This window comes from Pygocentrus nattereri, chromosome 12 (assembly GCF_015220715.1).
Source record: "Pygocentrus nattereri isolate fPygNat1 chromosome 12, fPygNat1.pri, whole genome shotgun sequence".
Taxonomy (NCBI): Eukaryota; Metazoa; Chordata; class Actinopteri; order Characiformes; family Serrasalmidae; genus Pygocentrus; species Pygocentrus nattereri.
The window spans coordinates 23,801,056-23,825,014 of NC_051222.1; the positions used below are offsets into that span (position 1 = coordinate 23,801,056).

Here is a 23,959-nt window from a genome sequence, read left to right on the forward strand (position 1 = left end):
GTCAAATACTTTAATGGTTTAGATATTAGCAGTCAGTTCATTTATATTCCCCAAATGTGTGAAGAAGTATGTCATGTGTATGAAGATATTTATGAAGTTATTTGGATGATTTCACAATTGGGGTTCCATTTAGCCCTTGTAACTCTTTGTAACAATTATTTTTCCAACATTTAATCTAAAAAAACATGAATTTAACAATTTATAAAATTGTGTAAACCATCTCTGGAACCATATCTGATTGTTTTTACAATGTTTCTTTGCTGACAATGGCTTACAGAAGTAATAGGGTTGAAAGCAACAGGGTTACATTTTGGCATTTGGCAGAGGCAGTTATCCAGCCTCTACTTACACTTTAATCACGTTGCACAGGAAGGTGAATGTAGCATTAGGAGTCTTGCCCAAGGGCCATTTTGGTGCAACCTAGTATGTTTGCTTGGATTGGCAATTGATTTCAGTCTATAAATTGAGAGCAAGGTAGACTTTCCAAGTGACTCTGTCAATATCACAATATCAGTGAAAGAATAAGAGAACATACTTTCCTTCCTCACATGATAGTTACAAAATGAATATTCAGATTATGCAACCTTCTTGGTCAACATGTAACTTCTTAGGTGGAGTGTGTTCTCGTAACAGGGTTAGTTGAGTGCTGTGGGACACAATAAAATGTACATTTATCATAACCTGTAATGGAAGTCTCATTAAAAAGTATTGTTCCAGCAGGAGATGTAAAATGGATTGGCACATTACTGCAAAAAAATCTGCATATTTAGAAAGCTTTTTTTAAATTATTATATTTCACAGTATAGTAGACTAGAATAGCCAGAAATGCTGTTTTCTAATTGCTTTAGATTTTATTAAACTTTTTAATTTATTCATCTGAAACATGCACATATGTTGTGATCAAGGTTTGCTTGTGTTCAAAATGTCATTTATGTTTAGATATATTGCTGTTGTTGGAAGAAAACCTTGTTTCTCTATTTGTGATGTGAAAATTGGACCAAAAGACATGGCCCAAAATTATTTGGGAAAAATCTTCCTTTTCCTGTAAAGTTAAGGTTTTGGAGATATATTATTGTAAATGTAATACCAGTGGGAAACAAATGGCACCCAAGTCATGGAAACACCCATCTAGAAAAGAGTCATAGGAAAAGCCACCATTCTGAATGGTGGATCAGTTATGTCATTGTTGTCAGAAGAAAACCTTGTATCTCCACGAATGATAACTTTACAGGCCATTTCTTTTGGTCCATGCTTCATGAAATTTACACACAATGTTAAGGGCAACAGGCATTTTCAAATGATGGCAAAAACTGAAAAATGATAAAAATGGACATACGAGGTTTTGTTCCGACAGCAGAGATAATATTAACTGAATAAAATCGATAACGTGGATTTCTGAAAAAGTCTTCCAAAAAAACTGAAAAATCTGAATTTTTCCCTGGACTAATGTAGCTGATCAGCCAAGTTATGTTTGATGTCTCAAGTTAGTTTAGCACTAGAACCGCAAGGCTAGTGTAGCTAGTAAGTAACATAAGTTTGATATGTACATTGATTAGCGCTGTACACACTGCATACCTAAATCATCACACATCTGTGTTAAACTTTGTTCATTCTTAAGTAATTGTTAAGTAATCTCAACAAAACAGTAGTACTTTTGTCTGTTTCATCAAAAACATCATGCAATCGCAAAAAAACACATGAGCAAAACGGTTTCAGGTCAAGCTTCTTTTACTTGTTAGCTACATTAGCCTTGTAGCTCCATTGTAAAACTAAAGAAGCAAACTTAAGACACTAAACATGACTTGGCTGAGGTTTGAGGGAGAAAGGGGGTGCAGATTTGATTTGTCTTGCTGAACTGTTTCTTTTAGCCCATGTACATGCATATGCAGTAACCATGCTCATGCATGCATATGCACACACCCAAACGTACCACATAAATGGACGTTTTCTGACACCCTACTGAGCAGAAGCCAAAGATAACTTCCTCCTGCTAAGAAATCCTTGGCGGGTCAAGTTGTTTAGTGATGGACATCCTAAAAAGAATCTTACAAGACCAAAGGGATACTTTCTCAATGACTAATTGACTAATTCTCATTTAATGATCTTTAGAAGCACTTTAATGTATTATTATTATTATTATTATTATTATTATTATTATTATTATTATTACACCTGGGTGGGGGTGGAAAGAGTACAAAATATTCCTACTTAAGTACTTCATATGTACTCAAATAAGTGTAGGTCCGCTTCTATTGCAGTGAAGGTTCACTTGAATATTAGCAAAGTTTTTAATAGAAAATTATTACTAGATAAAGTTATTTACTCAAGTAGGAACTGAAAAACTACTTCACTGATTACTTTATAGTTGCTGCTTTTATGCCTGCGCCATCGAACACTACTCAAGAGTTTGACAAGTAGAATACTTGTTTAGAGGTCAGTTCACATAGAAGTACTGTGATTTTATCATTTTTAATTTACATACTTTCAGTTTAACTCAAAAATATGCTCAAGTACTGTCAAGAGACGAGCTGTGATTTATGTTCCAACTCTGGGCATGGACATATGGAAATAAGGCCCAATTTATATGTTTTTTGGTCAATAATATCATTTGATGTTTATGACACAGTAGTAATTGATCGATCCCACTGTTAATGCTGATGATATTGTTTACATACTGACATAATGCTAAAAATTACTCCACAGCTCCCTGATCTACAGTGGCCATGACTGTGATAATGAAGTCCAAACACCAGAGTTCAGCTCAAAGCTTATCGACATATATACGCTGTTAGAATACCAGACTGTTATTTAGGGAATTGTTTTATATTTCACAGCTAAGAATTTGATGGTTTGATTCCAGTATGCTGGAACTGTCTAGCTCAAAGGGCAGTTCCACCAATCTTTCAAAATTCTGCATAATTAAAATGGTTAAGATGTAAACAGTCACTCAAAGTGGTTTGATGTGAAATGCTCAGTTCTAAAGAAACTTACTGAGTCAGAGTTGTTCACAGTGGTGGTGATAGGAACCAGATATCTGAAGATTTTGTTACACCTAAAAGCTCCTTCACAGAAAGTTATTACATGAAATTGTTATGATGCCTGAGACATTGTTTTACTGTTTTACTGTTTATGATGAGAAGGTCTTGGCTTAGACATGTAAAATCCACTGATGGCGAAGAGGCACATGCAGGGAGGCAGAGCCGAAAGAAAACTTCGTTTTTTAGATTTACCACTGTTTTAGCAAAAAACACATCAGTAGTCATTTCGGCTATATTTGTGTTGTAGACATCGCAACCTCTGGTTCCTATCACCACCACTGTAAATGAGCTGATAAGTTTCTCTACAGTAAACCATTTCACATCAACCCATTCGGCATGCCTATATTTACATCTCCACCGCTGAATTAAGAAATTGATGGCATTCCCCTTTCAATAAAAATGAAAATGAGAAATAAGAGCTAATGCACATTAATCAGTAAAACCGCCAAGACTGGTGGGAAGCATTATTTCAGACTTGTTGAGTCGTATTAGACGGTTCGCCACTTAGAGTCTGTTTAATTCCAGACCGTACTTAATTATGGTCTTAAAATCATCTGCTAAAAATTTTCATATTAGTAGGGCTCTATTGAAAAGTAGTCCCAGATCAGTGATAGATGTATGGATACTTTTCGTGTTCTCCCTCACAGTGTGGTGCTGTGGTGCAGTGACTGCTGTGTCTCATTAATACAGCATGAAATTGGAAATGTGAATTCCCCCGAGGCGCCCAGGCCCTGCTCGCTCATGCAGGAGAGGAAGTGTAGTTTAGGGGAGACAGGATAGAGGACACTGGAGACAAGTAGGAGGGAAACAAGGATAAAGAAAGAGAGACATAGAAAGAGAGAGAGCAAGAGAGAGAGAAAAGAGAAAGCAGAATGTCAAGGCATGTTACTAAGGCAAGAATAAAAAGTATATTTGCATTGCTAAATGCAAATGCCGGATATCGCTGAAGGCTCATGAAGAGGATTTTCTTTTCTGAAGAAGAGAAAGCATGTAAGGACAAAACAGGGGGAAAAATGCATTTAGCAAAGCAACAGATATTGTGTCGTGTCTTCTTGAATGGGCTGCTGTTTTTAAAACCTTTTCTTTGCCAATTTCTTCTCAGCATCTGGGTTTTTCAAAGAGCTCATATAATGAAAAAAATCATATTTCCTCTTATTTTGTTAAATAATTGTCAATAATAACTGTTGTTTACTGCCAGTCAGTGTGATCGACATAGTTATATGGAACTGAACTGTCAACTGAATTTGAATTCATTGTTTTTGTGATGCCACAAAAGCCAAAGCCTTTACACATATCTGCCTCTTCAGCCTATATCAGTTTAGCTGTACCCATTTAGTTTTTTCAGTGAGGCATGATGGCACAAAGGTGTAGGTGCCTGTGGTCAAATTGCATGTTTTGTTGACGATTTTGTGAAAATAAATGAACACATCCTCTACAGAGAACATACTTTTTCATACAGTTTAATGCACAGTTACAGTTTATTTGCCCGATTTATTAATTCATTCCTCAACAAACCAGTTGAACCTCAGGTGAAAAAAAAAGATAAGATAAGGATGTGGTCCCTTTAATGCAGTCCTGTCTTACCTCTCCTGTCTGTTCACAGTGCCTGGAGCCATGCAAGGAATCCTGGGAACTAAAGGACGGACCTTGTCGGGAGCTGTGTGAGGTATCAGCTGCAATTTTCTTCACACTGTTTCTGGGATGCTCTTAGTAAGAGAAAAAAAATCCTCTATTATAGCTCAGTCCACAGTCTTTGTTATCTAAATACCACTGATCATCTATTTTCCAATACTGGTAGACTTCACTACCATATGAGTCAGTTCCCATTATCAAAATGACAAACAAAATCGAACTTCCTTAATTAGATTGCAGCTCTTTTTGGATGAAATTCAAGTTGACCTTTGTTGTGAATCCTGTGATTGTTATAAATGTAAGTGGGATTTTTATTTATTTATATATTTTCTTAATCCGAATTTATTTTTGGCAAAGCTGTGGTTTTCCTTTCCTGTTACATGATTATAAAATCACGAGAACAATAGGTGTTCTTTTAAACAATGGTCACAAATATAAGATACACTCCTGAAAAAGATGGTTCTTCACAGGTTCTTCAAGGGTTTTTTAGTTGTATAGACATATAGAACTAAACATTCTAAAAAAAAACATTTAAATACTTAAAGGGTTTCTTTTGAAATGGGTTCTATATAGCACCAAAACTAACTATTGTTAAAACTTGACATTGTATATAGAACCCATTAATTACATTAAATTACAGTGCATCAATAATACAAATACATATATATGGCAGCAGGTTACATTGAAAAACTGCTTGTTTTTGTGAAATATAGTTGAAGTGGCTGTGAGCAACAACAGCTCAGCCGTGAAGCAGTAAACCATGGAGAGCAAAGCACAAAGTGCATGAAAATCATCTATCCTCTGTTGCATCACTCACTGAGTTCTAAGCTGCCTCTAGAAGAACAGCCCAAGACTGTTCGTTGGGAGCTTCATGAAATGTATTTCAATGGCTGAACAGCTGCACACAGGTCTAAGATCACTGTGCTTAAAACCAAGCATCAACTGGAGTGGTATAAAGCTCCAGTCACTGGAATCTGCAGTAGTGGAAACAGGTTCTCTGGAATGATGAATCATACTTCATTATCTAGCAGTATGATGAATGGGTATGGCAGACACCAGGAGAACAATACCTACTGGAATGCATAGTTCTAACAAAGTTTGGTGGAGAAGGAATAATGGTCTCGGCTGTTCCTCAGTTTGGCTTAGCCCCTTTGTTCCAGTAAAGTGTAAAGTTAATGATGCAACATACAAACACATTTAAGACAATTATATGCAGCCAAATTTGTGGCAACAGTTTGTGGATGGTCTTCTTTTTTCCAGCAAGACTGTGCCCCTTTGTATAAAGGGAGGGCCAAGACGTGGTTTGATGGGTTTAATGTTGAAAAACTCAAATGGCCTGAACAGAGTTCTGAGCTCAATCTCCATGTAAAACCTCTGAGATGGAATGGGAATGTTGATTGTGACCCAGGCCTTCTTGTCCAAATTCAGTGTATGACCTTACAAATAATCTTTTGACTAAATGGGCCCAGATTTCCACAAACATGCTCCAAAATCTTATGGAAAGCATTCTACAGAAGAGTGGAGGCTGTTATAGCCATAAAGAGAGGGAACAACTTCATATAAATGCTCACGCCCATGGCTTTGGAATGGGATGTCTAGCATGGCATGTCCACATACTTTTGGTCAAGTGGTGTACATTGCTCTTGGTAGCAAACATCTTTTCTATGCTTAATGAAAAATTCAATAAAGCATGATAATATGGCTAACAAAAAGTAGACGTTAGTAGTCAGCAATTAGCATGAGGCTACTTAGTGGCTATTCACTTTCATTAATTTGTAGCAACTATTAGCTTTTTTGACTAAAAATATGTATAACAATGATTCTTTAAAGAACCTTCCATTGAAAGATTGAGAACCAAATCCGGTTCTTCTGTAGCATCACTCTAAAGAACCCTTTTTGGCACTTTATTATTTTGTATAAACAATGTATTATAACAAATGCCAACATTGGCATTTCCATAATGCTGTTTAACCCCAGCCACAACATTGCCATGACTGGTTACTAATAAACCATTCATATATTGTGTAGCTGTATGACTGCAGCCAATACCAGCATTGTATGTTAACTTTAGATTTACTGTTCATTGTCAGTCTTAAAGGGGAATTTGATATATTTCTATAATCTAATAAGTAACTGAGATGTGAGCAAAATCAATCAGAATGGTTTGATCTGAGGTGCACTGTAAAGAAACCCTGATTTATTTGCACTGCTGTCGATGGGTACTATGGATCGCCTTGTCTTCAGTTAGAATATAGCCATTTTATTTATTAGCCAAAGTAACCTTTGAATTTTCTATTGTCTTCTGAGTTTTTATATGTAATGTTGGTAATGAAAAAATCAAACTGAAAAACCTAGTGATCCAAACACATATACACTTTCCTGTGATGAGGCTTCAAGAGGCATTAAACTCCTCTGATGTCTGGTTCCTATCAGCACCACAGGTTAAAACCTTTTATAAATCATTGTGCTACTTGCTATTTCTTTCCACAGCACGCGTTCCCAAAGCGTCATGGTGAGTGTGTGACGAGCTGTGAATTCCTGCGTTCAGTCATGGTGGTGAAGCAGGGTGAATGTCCAGCTCCAGAGCGGGCCACTGGCTTCGCTGCCGCCTGCGTGGAGGGATGTGAGGAGGATGGAGAATGCTCCGCTCACAAAAAGTGCTGCCCCAATGGCTGTGGACACACCTGCCAGCCACCTAGGAACCTGTACAGAGGTGCGACACAGTGCAGCACAATGCGGAGTACATGTAACATAACACATCACAGCTCAGTGAAACCCAGTGCATTCCCACAACATTATGCATTTTGCTCTCCAGGAGCTCCTCTGAAGCCCAGGAAGGAGCTGGTGTTTGAGGAGCTGCCCTCAGGTGTCCTGGAGGTGCGCTGGTCCTCTAAGTTCAACGTGTCGGCCGAGCCTGTCCTGAACGTGCTGCAGAGAAGGTGGAACTACGGCATTCATCCCAGTGAGGATGGAGCTACTGAGTGGCAAGTGGTGGCACAGGTACGTGCGCATGGTTGAGAGAAAAGGGGAGAGAAGCATGGTGCTTATGTTTAAATGTGTTTAAATTCATCCATCCACACTTGCTCTCGGTCAGTCACTTGTCCATTCTCATCCTGCTCTGCCCTTCAAACATTTGGAATCACTGTTCAGAAGTTTGGCATAAATGTTTTTCATGATATAAATCAATGTAGTGGCAGGTACATAAAATGAGTGCAAAATACTAGTCCTGTTGGTGGTTGGTTAGTGTACAGTAGTGGTTATCACCTCTGCCAATATACTAGTCCTGTTAGTGGTTGGTTAGTGTAGTGGTTAACACCTCTGCCTTCTACGCTGTAGACTGGGGTTCAATCCCCACCTTGGCAAAGACCCTACACTATTCCAATAAGAGTCCTTGGGCAAGACTCCTAACACCACCTCCGCCTACCTGTGTAAAAAAAAAAAAAAAATCAAATTGTAAGTCGCTCTGGATAAGAGTGTCAGCCAAATGCCGTAAATGTAAATGTAGTCCTGTGCTATCACACAGGTTCCAAATAGTTAGCAAGATGCTATAAACAAAGACATTTTAGATGTGGGAGAATGAAAAACAAAGTTGCAGATAATATGATTGTGAAAGCTGTATTATTAATTTAATATCCAGAATGCTATATTTCAAAATGGTGTTCAAATCTCAGCAGGTCACCTAACAAAAAATTAGTTTATAAATAATTACAAATCATCCTACTGTGGTTCCCAACATACATACTAAAACCCTATTTTCTTTCAAATTAGGTTAATCTTACATGCAATATACAAGGACACAATGACAAAGCATTCCCTATGGATAACAGTCTATTGTCCAATACATGCCAAAGTTCTCCCCTTATGAAAGCTGGGTGGTCCTAATCTTGGGTAGTTCTTATGTAAGCACTGCCCTGACCAATGACAAGGTTTATGTGGTTTATCATGCCCCCACAGCTTTAATACATCTACACTTTTTTCATGCCCTCTCTTCATTCGAGTTAGCTAGTAAGCTAGCCATTCTGCCTGCCTATCAACAAGCCATTCATTAACTGGCACCTTGAACAGTAAACTGAATACTTGAGTACTGTGCACATCCCTAGGTCATTTATCCATTCGACGGTCAAACCAGCCATGCCAGGGTTCTGTGTTTGTATAAAAGAACCTTACCTTTTTTAACGGCATCACAAGATAAAAGCTAGATGATAATTTTACTGAGTCATGGAAACAGCGGGGGTCGTCTGAAACGGGTCCCCAGTGTCATCCACAAAGGCTGTAGATTTTCATTCCAACAATGCAGAAGCACCTCATACAACTAATCAGTTGTTTGAAGACTGAGACCAAAAGAAAAAGTCTGCTAAAATTAGCAGGAAAATGTCATATTTAATCTAGTTCTCTGTGCAGGATGTATTAACTTATTTTCACTTAGAAAACTAACAATGCATGTGCAACTTTTTCATATGACTGTATAGTTTGTCATATTTCTTGTTTTTCATTCAAATGACAATACTCATCTTTAGTATCATACAACTTTTTAAAGTACAAAAATAAAAAAAAAATCTAAAAATGCCATTTGGTGTCAGGTTTAAAGTATTTCAGTCTACATTGTATAAGCTCCTATTTTTTATTTTGCTTAAAATAGCAGCACTTAACTTTTGAATGAAAGTGTATATATTATGGGTGTTATACTGAATCATCTGTCTCTGATTGGCTGTTGTAGACGTCTGAGGAGCGTGTTTGGCTGTCTGATATTCGACCTGGACGCTGGTATCAGTTCAGGGTGGCTGCGGTCAACGTGCACGGCACCAGAGGATACACCACGCCCAGCAGACACTTCAGATCATCCAAAGGTCAGAGAGACACTGAGCTAGAAAACATTTATGACATGACTGATTTGAATCACTCCATGTTGTCATTGCTGATGACAAGAAAAGCATGGTGTAGTTTTCTATTCATCATATTCTTGTATGTGATTATTTCTCAAAAGATGTATTTTGATTTGAATTTGATGAAGTTGTGTGAATTGTCATGTTATTTTGTTGTTTTTGCACATTTCTGTATACTTCTTTTACATATAATTAATAATTATGTATTTAATAGGAGTATGACACATCTACACACATACACAATACAAATGTATTCAGGTTGAATATGATTTTTGATTTGGAGGTCAGATGCACATCAATGCCTGGTTTATACCACTGATGGTGCTTTCCAAGAAAGACGTCAAAAACTTGACAGAGAGACCAAAGAGTGTATCAGTGTTAAATTACATTGTAATGTATAGAACAATCAATATTCAATATTCAATATTTCTCCCATTCAGATCCATCCCCCCCTCCAGCTCCCTCTGACATGCGGGTCAGTCACATGTCCTTTGGTCCAGACCGGTCAGTGTCTGTTCATGTAAACTGGGAAGCTCCAGGAGACCTGGACATCCCAGTACATCATTACAAACTGTCCTGGAGCTGGACGGTCAGTGGTGGAGACCTGGCCATGCCTCCAAAACTCAAGAAGAGGAAGACCATCAATGGGGTAAATATTATTCAGCTTTCTTTCTTTCTTTCTTTCTTTCTTTCTTTCTTTCTTTCTTTCTTTCTTTCTTTCTTTCTTTCTTTCTTTCTTTCTTTCTTTCTTTCTTTCTTTCTTTCTTTCTTTCTTTCTTTCTTTCTTTCTTTCTTTCTCTCTCTCTTTCTCTCTCTCTTTCTCTTTCTCTCTCTCTCTCTCCCACCACCACCAACAGGCTGCTCTAATTCCTCAAACTCCCCTTAAAGGCAGAAACTCCGCAGCTCCGTTTTTCTTTTTCATTCGGCAAGCCGCAACAAATTAAGTATCCCAGCACAAACGGCGCAAGATAAACAACTCGCGAGAGCGCCTTTGATCACACAAAGCCTTCAATCGGAGCTCTCAGACAGTGAAGCAGGGTGGTATTGCATTGCATCACTGCTGCTGGCAAAAAACAGCATTTCTCTGCGTCGTCCGACAAATGGCCAAAAACAGCATATCGTCTCTCGTTCCCTTAGAGAAAAGGAAATCTCTTAATAACAACGAAATTGTTTTTCTTCAAGTGAGATCATTTTCAAGGAGTTTATTTTTTTTTCTTTCCCCCGAGCAATTTCAGGGGTGGCAGCAGCACTGTTTGGGTTTATCTACATGCTACATTTTTCAAAAGGCTGGAGGGGGAGTTGTGGACATTTTCTCGTAAACCCACATTTTTTTAAATAACCGCTGGTTGAATTGGGACACATCAAAACCTTGCTTTAATATAAAACCTCGAGTGCTGTATTTGAAGCTCTTATTACAAAAGGAAAATAATGGAAATCATTTGTTTATCCAAGCCATACCAGAATGCCAAATACAAGAAATTGAATTACATCATAAGCTGTATTTCCATACATGAAAGCTATTGTTTTGTTTAATTTGTTAGGTGATTAAATAAATGTAGTAAAAAAAAATCACTAAATAAATATTCTCTGCGTTTACATTGTTTTCTTATAAACTACAGTCTAAATGAACTAATTAACGTGATTTTTAAAGTTTCTAACCCTTTACATCGAGCATTTTTAATTATTTACAAACTCCTTGTTTAACTTGTTTAACCCTTTAAACGTCCAGGACCTGCTAGTGGATCATATGTAGAGGGAAATATGTAGAAGTCATTGTATGGTAAATGATTGTATGCTAAAGTTGTGTCAGGTTGAAAAACGGTAGACTGCTCTTTTATGAATCAGTTAGCTGGACACTTGCTGCAGACATTTTAACAAGCCTATTTATTCTGTGTTAATAAATGTATTGTTGTCTCTTAAAGTATGAATGTCTGTGGTTGCTTGTATTGCTTCCAAAATGTTGGCATATAGTGAAAATATGACTGTAAATATGAACATATTAACCTTCCTGAAGCGGCACTCTGGCCAAACTGAAATATAGCAAACAACAAATCTGAGATAATCATACGTATCTATTTGAGGCTCTTACAGCAGAGCAGCAGGAGTCTCTTAAGTGAGATTTTGTGGTGTAAGAGCTGGGATTCTCCTGCCCCACAACTGCTTTGGGTTAGATTTTTGGTAGCGTTAGCTGGTGAATGCAGAAGGAAAGCAAATAGCTTATGTTGCTGCTGGGAAACCAAATAGCTTATTGCAACCTCATAACTGTAGTAAATGTCATCATTAGACTGTAGGAATGGAATTGACTCCTCAGATTAGGAGGTTAGGTGATTAGGAAACACGCTAAAAGCTAAGTTAGCAAGCTAGATGGCTATCTTGATTCTTTTCCTTAGTTTTGGTCCTTCTCTTAGGCTGAAAGGATAAAAAAGTGTCTCATTTTGTGCTGAATGAACATAGAATCACTATTCTTTTATGATTTTATTCGATGGTATTCGAGTTACACTAATGCTAGCTTACTTGCATGTCTTAGCAAATTGTTAGCTAGCTGTTAGAATTGGTTGACATGACGGGTTTATTATGTTGCATGAAGCATGCTGGGTATTGTAGTGAGAGAAAGCTGATGAATGAAGACATGATAATGGTATAAAATTGTTAATTTTGTCAAAGCAGCAAGGTTGAGGCATATAATGGTGTGCTAGAGTATACGGCGTAACACAGCCAATAAAATTATAAGCTCTAGCTTTAGGCCAGAATGCCCCTTTACACTTGGTGAATATGATATACTCACTGTACATTTATCAGTGGCTCTTGGATAAAGGGGCCACTTTAGCTATCTGATCCTTCAGTGCTGTGGCAGCATTCTTACATGCAGCTTTTTTGTGTGTAGGACTCTAATTCAGCAGAACTGGATGGTTTGAGGGAGAATAAAAGCTACACTCTTGAGCTGCAGGCCATATCTTACTGGGGCCAGCTCCCTCTGAAAAGCTCCAAGGCCATCCTGCGCTTCGCAACACAACGGACAGAGACGCGTATGCACCTTATTCACTTACTTCTTAAAGGGATACGTCACCCATACAGTGCTAATGTAGCTTACCATGAGTGAAAGCTTTGTTGCCAAATAGCATAATGTAATTGTGATGGCAACCTTGGCTTTCATTCATTGTAAGTAAGGTTATTGGCTGAGGAAATTATCATTTTAATCCTGTAAGCAAAGCTACCAAACCCAGATTTTAGATTAACCGTTATCAAGTGCTTTATCATAGTTACTGAATAATTGAATAAGTATTAAATGGGCAGGATCATGGAAAACCAATTATCCTTGCTTTCTAGCTTGATGTAGACATTTTATTAAACATTCTTGTTTTAAAACAGACCATTCACATCCCAGTCTATACATCTATATATTGAAATCAGGCTGCAAAAAAATTACAGTAATTGTTGTTGTCACAGATATCTTTCTATTTAGTCTAGAGCAGTTCAGCCCCACCCATTTACACTGAAGTTATAAGGAGTGAGGTCATTTATATGTATTAACCTTAAAGGCTCAGTAACCAAAACAACCTGTTTAATTAAGTGACAAGTAGAGGTTGGAAAATGATGGACGTGTTTTTTTTTTTCTTTTTTTTTTGGTGCATTAAACCACTTAAACTTCAGAAGTGGACCTCAGGGAAATAGGATGTGGGCCATTCAAGTTTAACAATCCCATAATAAGCCTCCCGTTTAAGGGATTAATGCATTTTCCCCTTGTAAAGGGATTTATTTACTAATGCATGGTTCTTCCATAAAGTTTACACTTCTTATGGGTGTTGTGAACAAAAGGAGTGCTATAAATTCTCCACATTTTTCTACTCTGCCTTTAATTCTCCTAATCTTGGTTTAAGCATTACTTTCAGAGTGCCTTGCATATTTGGTCCCTTTGGTTTGTATTCGGTTTCATGCCAGTGTTTTCATGATTGGCTTCATTTCAGAGCCCACGGTGAGTTCTGTGCCTCGGAAATCTCAGTCAGACATTCTGGATGTCGGCACACCATTCTACCAAGACGGACAGCTCCAGGTTCGCGTTTACTGGAAGAAACGAGGTAGGAAGGAATGGAAGGAACGGATGGATCTTGTCTTTCATCAAATCAGGGGCTATGGGGAAAACCCTGCGGTGTTTTGAACTGCAGTAAAAAGGACCCCACCTCAAAGCACAGATCTGTCTTTGCATAAACAAAGAGCTAATCATAAAGTTAAGGATCAGGATTATGGGTAATTAAAAGAAGAACAATGGCTTGCTGCCACTTGGCCGGAAAAACTTTACTCAAGTCAGTGTAGTCTTGATCATGTGCTAGCATGTCTGCACTTATTAAGAAGCTGTGACAGTTGCATTACTTGGTAAATGATCTTAGATGTGTACCTGGAAATACATTCCACTGCCCTTGAAGATGAATATACTTTGGATCCACTGCAAATGGACAGAAAAGAGCCTCAATTTTGTATGGAGGCATCCAAAGATAAAGCCCATGAATCATTTTAATATAAGTCCAGAATTGGCCACAGTTCAAATGCATTCATAATCCTTCTAATGGATGTGGAAGAGATTTGAGAACACTACTCACGCTTATCACTGCAGTACATTATGGAGATTGCCTGGGTTTGGGTGCCATCATTCAGCAGACAAAGGACATGAGATTCAGACATTTGACTACAGCTAAACTGAAAAAGAAACTAAATTAAATAGTCCAAACGAAACAAATCAAGTCAGATCTTCTTTCATATAGTTCTTTTCATACAAACATTGCATGGCAAAGGGCTATACATATAATGAAAGAGATAATTCAAAGCTATGAATGAGATTAGGATATAAAATATTTTGGTGGTTTCTGTACATCTTAAAGTGAGCCTGAAATCAACAATGCCACTTTACCTTGTTAGTTCATATCCCTGGTCACGGTTCATCACATTGTTTTATTAAAAATACAAAACTTTTACTTACCTCTTTTGATTATGTCATTGTGCAACAGCAGGCAGGGCGCAAAATATTAACCAATAGTAGGATTATATCACCTCCCCCTCTTACCTCCCCTGCCTATCATGGAGAAAAAGACTCAGAGACCATCCCTGATATCATCTTTCACTATGTCATGGCATGAAAATAATGTGTTATGACTTCCCATTCAAGTTGACTTTAATTTAATTTTGATCTGTTAACTTTTATCTTAGATCAGTTTAAAAGAAGCTGGCTTGCTTTTGTGCTGCTTTCCTGTATCTTTTATAGAACAGAACTAGGCAAGCTTACTTCCCTTTGTTCTCTCTGGCTACACTGATGTAGACTAGTTGCTTGTTGCCATTCTCACTATAGCATTGTCTAATTTATGGTTTCAAAGGGGATGGATATAAAAAAATTGTCAAAGCCCCTTGAGCTTGCAACTTTTTATACTGTCTGAAATGTCATTAAGAAGTGAAAGTTAAGGGAAACTCTGGAGGTCAAGGCAATATCTGGAAGGCCAAGAAAATTCTCAGACAGAACTGCTAGTATGCTGGCCCAAAAGGCATAGTAAAACCCCCATATGACGGCAAAGAACTTGCAGGAAGGTTTAGCTGACTCAGCAGTGTTGATGCACCCCTCTATTGTACGGTGTTGCTTGACCAAACATGAGCTGCAAACAACATACAGAAACATTAATTGAATAGATGGAAGAATGAATATCAGCAAATTCTAGAAGCAAACAGGCCAAGAGTCAGTGAAGAAACTGAAGCTAAAAAGAGGCTGGCTTCTACCACTTAAGACATTCCTCAAAATCCACCACAAGCTACTTCAAGAAGCTGAAGCTTTTGAAATGGCCCTCAGAGTACCCTTACTTAAACATCATTGAAAATCTGTGGAAAAAAATCTTAAAAATGCTGTGCATGCAAGATGACCCAAGGAATCAGAGAACTAGATGTAATCTGTAAGGAAGAGTGAGTGAAAATTCTGAAAATTATATATTTTCAAAATAGTTTTACAGAGGTTCTGTCTATTTCTGTTCACTTCAAAAATCAACAGAATATATCATTTGGCCAAACTTTTGCATACTTCCTAGCTGGTCTCCTCAATCTGTAAACAGCCTCCCCATAAAATGAAATTCTGGCTATAGTACTGGTGTAGAACAAGCATTTAGGTCTATACCATTATGTGTTTGCCCATTACTGAGCAACATTCTGATGATTTCTTTTTCTGTTTGGTACCTTCAGTCTTGTACATTTGTTCTGGATTTGGGCCAGATGTGTCTAATTTAGCTGGTTTTCAAGGCTAAAGCTACTACCCGTTTTCTTTTCCAGACCCAAATGTGAGCCGTTACCGTGTGCACTGGTTCCCCGAGTTCTGCTCGCATAATGGAAGCAGAATCCAGGAGAAGCTCATCACTCAGGTAGCCTCTCACTTTATCTTACCTGCTAGAAATTTACAGGTACAAGGCTCATATCCTGGTACAAATTCAACTATAAGACAGATTACCCTAGGAAGTAACAATTGATCACTGTGAGTGGATAAAAGACCAAATGGGAAATCTCAAGTTCTTTGAGGAGTTCCTTTGAGAAACACAAATAAGGAATGTTGATGGCAAGTAGTTTAACTTGGAAGACAGCTACTCTTGTGGTAAGACATCAGACACGAGCTCAATTTAAAACTTTATCACGATTACTAGAAAACAGTCAAATATTGATTAAAATACTGAGCTCTAATTCTACTGAAGGCTCAATTGGTGTCAGAGCTCATCATGGCTTATTTTAATAGGTCAGTCTTGACTATATCAAGCCAAGTCAATGCCTTATTGCATTCAGCTGTGGAGGTACTGTATTTCTGGTTTTGCATATCCTCTTTGGGGGCTGAGACCTCCTAACTACACAGTATGTGACACTAGGTACATACTAAAATAAAGTGACTTTACTGTTGCATTTTAATATAATTGGCAGCATATCTTACCAAAACTCAATTGATTTTACCAACTTTAATGTACTTTATTTGTGCACTGTGGAGATTTATTGTAGGATATTAAACAGATATTAAATCAGACTTGGTATCAACAGATACTTAATATTAAATTATACAATTTACTCAAGTCAGTGTAGTCTTGATCATGTGCTAGCATGTCTGCACTTATTAAGAAGCTGTGACAGTTGCATTACTTGGTAAATGATCTTAGATGTGTACCTGGAAATACATTCCACTGCCCTTGCTCCACTGCAAATGGACAGAAAAGATTGAAAAAAAATGTTGTATGGAGGCATCCAAAGATAAAGCCCATGAATCATTTTAATATAAGTCTAGAATTGGCCACAGTTCAAATGGGCCAAAGGGCCAAGGCAAAAAAAAAAAAAAAACTTTTTGACTTTTCATGATTTTTATCTTTTAGTTTTTCTTCTCATTATCTTAAGTGTGCTGGGGTGCTCATAATTTGATTATATTGTGCTCCGTAGGAGAATTACGCAAGCCTGCCTGGTCTACAGTTCTCCTGCAAGTATAAAGTCATTATCCAGCCAGCAGGGTCCAAAGGCCGGGTGCAGGCAGAGAGCACCACCTTCTACACCCCATCATGTGCTTCAATCCAGGGAAAAAGCCCCAAACCTATCCTCTGCCCTGGAGAACCAGGTTAGTCTTCTATACCAATAGACTAATAGATAAGTTTACACAAGTGCTGTACAAGCTTATTCTCACAAACAGCAAGGATTAGAGGTTTATCTCTCGATTTTGCTCAGGGCATCTGTTCTCTGATTAAGAAGCCGTAGACCATACCTGCAGATGCTCCAGAGTTTTAAATCACAGAGGTGCATCTCAGCGTCTTATTATCCCTTAGAAGCCGAAAGTTATTCCTATCATTAGTTTCACTCTCAAGTGGTGCAACCATCTAAATGTTGATCCTGTCGTCAGGAGATGTGTGAGTTCGGTCGACAGTGATGCTACAGCCATCCAAGATTGAGAGTCCAAGAGTCCAAAATTGGCCTCACTCTCTGTGGGTGGACATAATTGTCCTCCCTCTTCCATCACTTAATGTGATGACATGGGCATTATGTAGCTATTGTAACAAAGTTGGTAGTTTGAGTTCTTCTCCAAGCATGCTGAACTGTCCAATGACCTTGCAGTAGCAGTGATTCAAAAGATGCTGCTGCTAGATTCATGTGTCTTGGAGGACGCATGTGCTAGTCTTCTCTTTCCTAGCTTGGTAACAACATGTGATGGGGATGCGCAGCTAGTGCTTAGGAACTGGCAACATGAATGAATGAATTAACTTTATTGTGATTGCACATTGTACTCATACACTTGCACAATGAAATTGAGGTACAAACTCCCCACTCTCGGTGCAAAGAAAAAGAAAAAGAAAATAAAATGAGATAAAATAATTAAATGCTATGCAAATTTACACTCAACAAAATGTAAACAAAAATGATTGCACATGACCCATCAAAGTTTGAATTTTTCAGTTATAAATTGCGCTGGCCCATTGAAATGAACTGTTAATTGCATAGTATGCCATCAACATCTAAAACGGTGGGGGTTTGGATTGGATAAAAATCTGGTTGTTTCAGTGACTACAAGTGAGAAATATTACTATAAAATCACACTTCCAAGGGTTAATTAAATAATAGACCGATAGAATGTATTAGTTAAATTAGTCAAACTCAATGTAGCATTCCAAAGTTTGCCACTTGTGTTTACAACTCGGTCACCATTTGAGTGGAATTTACTTGAGGTACATACAGAAATTCACAAGTTTAATGGGGATCCCAAAATACAACATACATGTGTGTGTGTAATCTTGAATAATAGGTACTGGAGGATGACTGGTCCTCATTCACCCCAGTTCTTTGCAAGACTTGACACAAAGTGTCTTCATAACATAAAATTGTCTTCATGAAATCTTCACATTCATGGCTTGGTATCATTGTGTTCGAGACCTAGCTAGTGCATGTTAATTGGCTCCAAATAAATTGATGGGGTGGTGGTGGACTGAGTAAGAATGTGGATGCTTCACTGAGCTACAAGTGAGAAAAATTACAGCTGAATGAGTCAAATGGAGCTTATCAACCCTTCTAATCCCTTTAATTATCCTGTGAAAATTTCTTTCTGCAGCTGCTGCACCAAAAGTCCTGGCCAGGGCAGAGAACCTTACTGCAGCCTTCTCTGTACACAAGGGCAACGTGACTGGCTTGTTCTCCTGGGCGGTGGCTATGCCTCGATCACCTCAGCAGGTCACAGGCTACCAGGTCACCTGGGCAGAGGTCACTGCCGAGAGCCGCAAAAACAACCTGGCAAACAGCCTCATCTCTCAGTCCCAAATCCTGCCTCCAGTGAGTGCTTGACCACCATCATTCTCTACCTTTCCAGTATTATAAAAATAAAGGTTATTTGCAGGGATATACAACTGTTGGAAAAATATTCATTTGTATTGAATGCTATCATGTTAAGATTCTTTAAAAGGTTTTCTGTTTGCACTCGTTTACAAAAGTGTTTCTCAAAGAGCTACCCACTAAAAGGTTCTTTAGGGGTCCATAAGTGGTTATGCATTATTTACATGAACACTTTGGCACATTTCTTTTTGACACTCCCTATATTATAATGCAAAAAACAAACTGAGTTTTGTCTAGTAGTGTATGCAGACGTGCCTTGAAAGGTTAGAAAATTGTCATGTGAGCTAATTGTAAATACTAGTTGTTTGGCTGTGTTTGGTCATCAGCGCCTGACAACTTTATAAATATGTATATCTGCTTGGATGGACCATCACTCCCTGCATATGTTTACACATTATCCGATTTTATCAGTGCTGATACAGTTGTGTGCAATTGTTAGACACCTGTGGTTAAATTACCTTTTGTTGATTTCTCTAGGTGAAAGGAAGTTAACTTAGTGTCCACTACAGAGAACACAGTTCTGCAAACTTTAATGCACAATTATTGTTCATTTTCTTATTTAACATATTGTGGGAAACAAAAATTGAACATATTGGGGGAGCAAACATTTTATATTTCATTATTTTCCAATATTTTTGGATCAACAAAAAAAAATTGTGCACTAAACTTTGTGAAAACAAATGGCATACTTAAGTTTCTTGTAGAGGATGTTTTAACAACTTTGTCACCATTTGAGTGCCTCTTCCTTGTGGTAAACTTGGAAGTTTTGCATTGTACAAGAACCTCAAACTACACCATATGTCTACTTAGTCTTGTCTTGTCCAGTTTGAGGAAGACTGGTCCTCAGTTCTTTGCAAGGTCTGACATAGTGTCTTTGCAACACAGCTGTATTCATGAAGTCTTCATAAGTCTTTACACAATATCCTTTTACACCAAATGTGGTCAGTCAGTCAAGACATGTTTGGTGTCTGAAGTTTGCTTGTATAGTTTTGCACTGGAGCTGTGAGGCTAAGTTATCTAAGAATTATAGACAATCTATGTCAGTCAAATTTTTAAATGTAGAAACTAGAGCCTTAAACTGTGTACAATAGTCAGTCTTAGTAGTCAGATCCAAACAAAATAGCTCTTTAATCTTGATCCACAAAATAGCTTTTCCACATTTCAGGCCATTGCATGGGGCACCTTTTATTTAGCCAGATTGATCCAGTGTATTTCTTTGATGCTTGTTTATAAAACGTCACGTGCAAAAGTTACTGTATTTTATATCATTTTTTTTTCCAATGTCAAATTGTCAAATATCCAATATGTCTGTCTGTCTCTCTCTCTCTCTCGCTCTCTCTCTCTCCCCCCCTCAGGAGCGAAATATTCTTGTGGTCACTGGCTTGCAAATGGCGTCTCTTTACAGGCTGGAAGTGGGGGTGATGACCACTGGAGGACAAGGTCCAACCATTTCTAGAACCTTCCAGACTCCAGGTCATGCCAGGCCAGTCCTGCAGTACAGTAAGCACACAAAACTTAATGAGCACTTTTTATTTTAGCTTAGTTTATGTAACATTGATTTCTATTCATCTCTACTTTGTGGTTGCATAAAAAATAATAAATACACCATAATAAGATGCTGCCAATGATGTGTCATTCTAAATATGTGTATATAATGGTTAGTCTGGGATTTATTCAAGGTCTTCAGCACCCAATGCTTGGAATAGAAAATCTTTTTCTTTTTTTTTTTTTGTTGTATGGCCTTCAGAAGCCATCCAACCATCCAAGGAAAATGCAATGCCAAGTGCCTGTGACATAGAGGCTTTTAAATGTTGATAGAAGTCATGGTTGTGGATTTGTGAAAGCCAATTATAAGGTCACAGCGTGCCTGTGTGTGTGTGTGTGTGTGTGTGTGTGTGTGTGTATGTGTGTGTCCTATCATTTTTTATTCAAATATGTGCATACTTCATTCATCAAGTCATTGAATTAAACGAAGTAATTCAGAGTTGTTTGATGTAAAATGGTTCATTATAGAGAAACATACTGACTTGGAATTATTTACAGTGTGGAGATGGGAACCAGGGGTCCTGATGTCTAGAACTCAACTATTGATATTTACTATCCAAAATGATCAGTGAACCCTCCGTCTACCTCTCCACTATAATTTACATAAACAGTATTTAGCAGACAATCTTATCCAGAGCGACTTACAAGAAGTGCTTTGTCTATTTAGAGAAAGTATCTTTGCTAGTTACCAATAGGTTAGAGAAAAAGACTGAGCTTAAGTACTGCTAGGAACAAAAAGTCACTGTTGATACCCAGAGACAAGGAACAGAGTTGGACACAGAACTCTGTGCAATACATTACACTTCAATACAATACAATACAATACAATACAACAAACTACGATACACAGTGCAATACAATAAAATACAATATATAAGTGCAGCACAATATATTACAATCAATACTTAATTCAATGCTCGTTTAAGTGCTGTGTAAAGAGATGTGTCTTCAGTCTGTATCTTATCCCAAAATTCTCTTAAAACAATGTCTCAAGCTTCGGCAAGCAGACTAACAATCTTTCATACAATAATTTTTTGTGAGGTAAAGTTCAGAGACCTTAAACACTTCAGCTGTCTGGTTCCTTACCACCACTGTAGACAATTATGACTTATTAGAATAGAAGCATTTCACATCAAAGTACTCTTAATGATTTTGTTCACATCTTACTTTAATTAGGCAGACATTTAGAAAAATCGATGGTTAACATGTGGGCTAATGCTTTCAATGCTTTGTTATGTGTAGGACCTAAGGTGAAGAAGCACCACTTGAGGTCAGTCGCAGAAGAGCACTGAAACTGAAGTGAATCATCTAGAACCCTAACCCTAGCTCCTCAGGAACCCGAAGAACCGAAAGAACCAAAGAACATTCAGGAGAGAAGCTCATAGCAGAAGCTCTCAAACAGGTCAGAATCCTTCAAAAATCTGGCTCTGGAAGTGTTGAGAAGATTTGGAAAGACATTCACAACAAAGGATATCCATCAGGCAAGCAGGAAAACAGAAACAGGAAAAGTGTAAAATAATGATGATAAAAAAGAAAAAAAATGACCTGAGTGAGTTACTTTGTTGTTGGAAAAAAAACTACAGTGCTGTTCAAACATCAACTCATCATTCATTTACTTTCCAGTCAAAAAGTACAAGTTGTTCATTTTTCAGGAGATAATTCCAAGGAGGAAGAAGAAAGTCAGCGGAAAATTAGGGGGGGATACAAGAGTCTCCAAAACTGGAGTTATATACTCACTTATGAGAGAGAGAGACAGAGAGAGAGGGAGAGCGCTATCCTTCCACTATGAGAAGACAATGCCACAGGTCTGAAATTTCCAAATCTGAACTGAGACTGTTCAAAGTTCAAAGACTGAACTTTAACGACTGGAAAAATATTTGTGCAGATTTCTATGATGAACTGAAAGCAAGTCTCTTGACTACAAAGGCAAAATTGGACACAATAAATTCTGAATGATTTTGTACTATGATCAGTTGTTGAAGCTTCTGATATTTTTTGTTTAATCGCTTTTTTTCCTGACACTGACAAATATATAACTTGTGAATAATGCATAACTGAATTGCCATTTTGACTGGAAATTAGATGAAATGGTCTCTGACTTTTGCACAGTACTGTATGCCTCAATATTTCCTTTGTTTAAATGACACTTAACCCTCAAAGGAAACTGACTGTTAATCTATACTCCACTATATCATGTGTTAAAAAATGAAAGAAAACTGAGGAAAAATTCTGTGTCGCATGTATTTGCTTGGCCCCCTAAATGACGTGGACTCGTGAAATGTTTGTCAGCCGTTCTGCATGTGTATTTCCCCGCCATGATCTATGGGCATGCACCTTTTACTCTGTGTCTCCTTACAGCGATCATCTCCTCCCCCAGCAACAAACAATAAACTGCAAACCATGAATCATATTCGGTATATTGACGATCAAGTCTAAATGATATCTCATTTAAAGTGTAAAGCGGACATTGTTTATGTACTTCTTATGCTGTACAATTATTTGTTGCAATGCTGTCTTGTAATTCCTGTATATACTATATGTCCTTATTTATTTGTGTATACACTACAACTGTGTAATGCTTGTATGTGTGTGTGTGTGTGTGTGTGTGTGTGTGTGTGTGTGTGTGTGTATGAGTGAACTGTATATTATCATTCCCAGAATCCCTCATAAACACCTTCATATGGAGATTTTGTGTAAAATAGATTTGTAAAGTCCCATGGATTAAAAAAATGTAATGTACATATTTTTTATTATTAAAATCCTCACACCCTATTTCTTATTTTAATTGTGTTTTTATTTAAAGTGGATCAAACAATGGTATGAAATAAGTGGATTTAATAGAATAAACCATTCCTTGGCTTCTCTGTCTGCCATGGTCAGTTATCAAGGACAGTCATTTTCATGTCCTAGCACATAGTCAACTATCACAAAGTAAGTAACAGGAAAAATGTTCACTCAAAACACCCTTATAATGGCTGTCAATGGGCAGGTATTGGACTGAGGCCAAGTTTAAATGCATACTTGATCATTCTACAAGTTAATCTATATCTGTCCCAGCTGTTGAAAATGGTCATTTGTCAAGAACAATAAAGTCCCCAGACCTTTTCTGTTTAAAAGAACAGAAAAGGTTCATTTAAAATGCCCTTAGAATGGAAGTCAATTGGCAGGTGTTTTTTACTAGGGATGTATTCAGACAGTGGAGTGTGCACAAAAAATCCACATCTGAACTATGAGAAATCCACCTATGACAAGTTTTTCAAAGCAGAGAAGCGAAGTGGACTGAGAAAAACATGTTTCTTGGCAAAATGAGCCTCCAGAGGTGGTGCTCTCAAGGGTATCTTCAGCAAACATATTGTATTGCAGCTAAATGTTTATTCAGTGACAATCCATGTCCTTCAGTAGAATATAATGGCATTATGGGTGTAATAGTTCTGCTGTCTGATCACGACATAAGGCAATATTTAAAGGAATACTAAATTACTTTACAACCTAATCTCT

The 23,959-nt window shown here is 37.7% G+C and overlaps 1 protein-coding gene across 1 annotated transcript in view; it reads left to right on the plus strand.

Moving 5' to 3' along the window:
• Positions 1–23,233, plus strand: part of anos1a (anosmin 1a) — a 36,856-nt gene extending 13,623 nt beyond the window's left edge. Inside the window, exons 3-14 of the mRNA XM_017698989.2 lie at positions 4,642–4,704; positions 7,161–7,383; positions 7,486–7,670; positions 9,388–9,517; positions 9,994–10,202; positions 12,438–12,579; positions 13,519–13,629; positions 15,851–15,939; positions 16,988–17,159; positions 18,639–18,856; positions 20,272–20,416; positions 21,704–23,233. Coding sequence (XP_017554478.1) covers positions 4,642–4,704; positions 7,161–7,383; positions 7,486–7,670; positions 9,388–9,517; positions 9,994–10,202; positions 12,438–12,579; positions 13,519–13,629; positions 15,851–15,939; positions 16,988–17,159; positions 18,639–18,856; positions 20,272–20,416; positions 21,704–21,753 — 1,737 coding nt within the window. The 3' untranslated portion in view covers positions 21,754–23,233. The remainder of the gene's footprint in view (positions 1–4,641; positions 4,705–7,160; positions 7,384–7,485; positions 7,671–9,387; positions 9,518–9,993; positions 10,203–12,437; positions 12,580–13,518; positions 13,630–15,850; positions 15,940–16,987; positions 17,160–18,638; positions 18,857–20,271; positions 20,417–21,703) is intronic.
• The last annotated feature ends 726 nt before the right edge of the window (positions 23,234–23,959 follow it).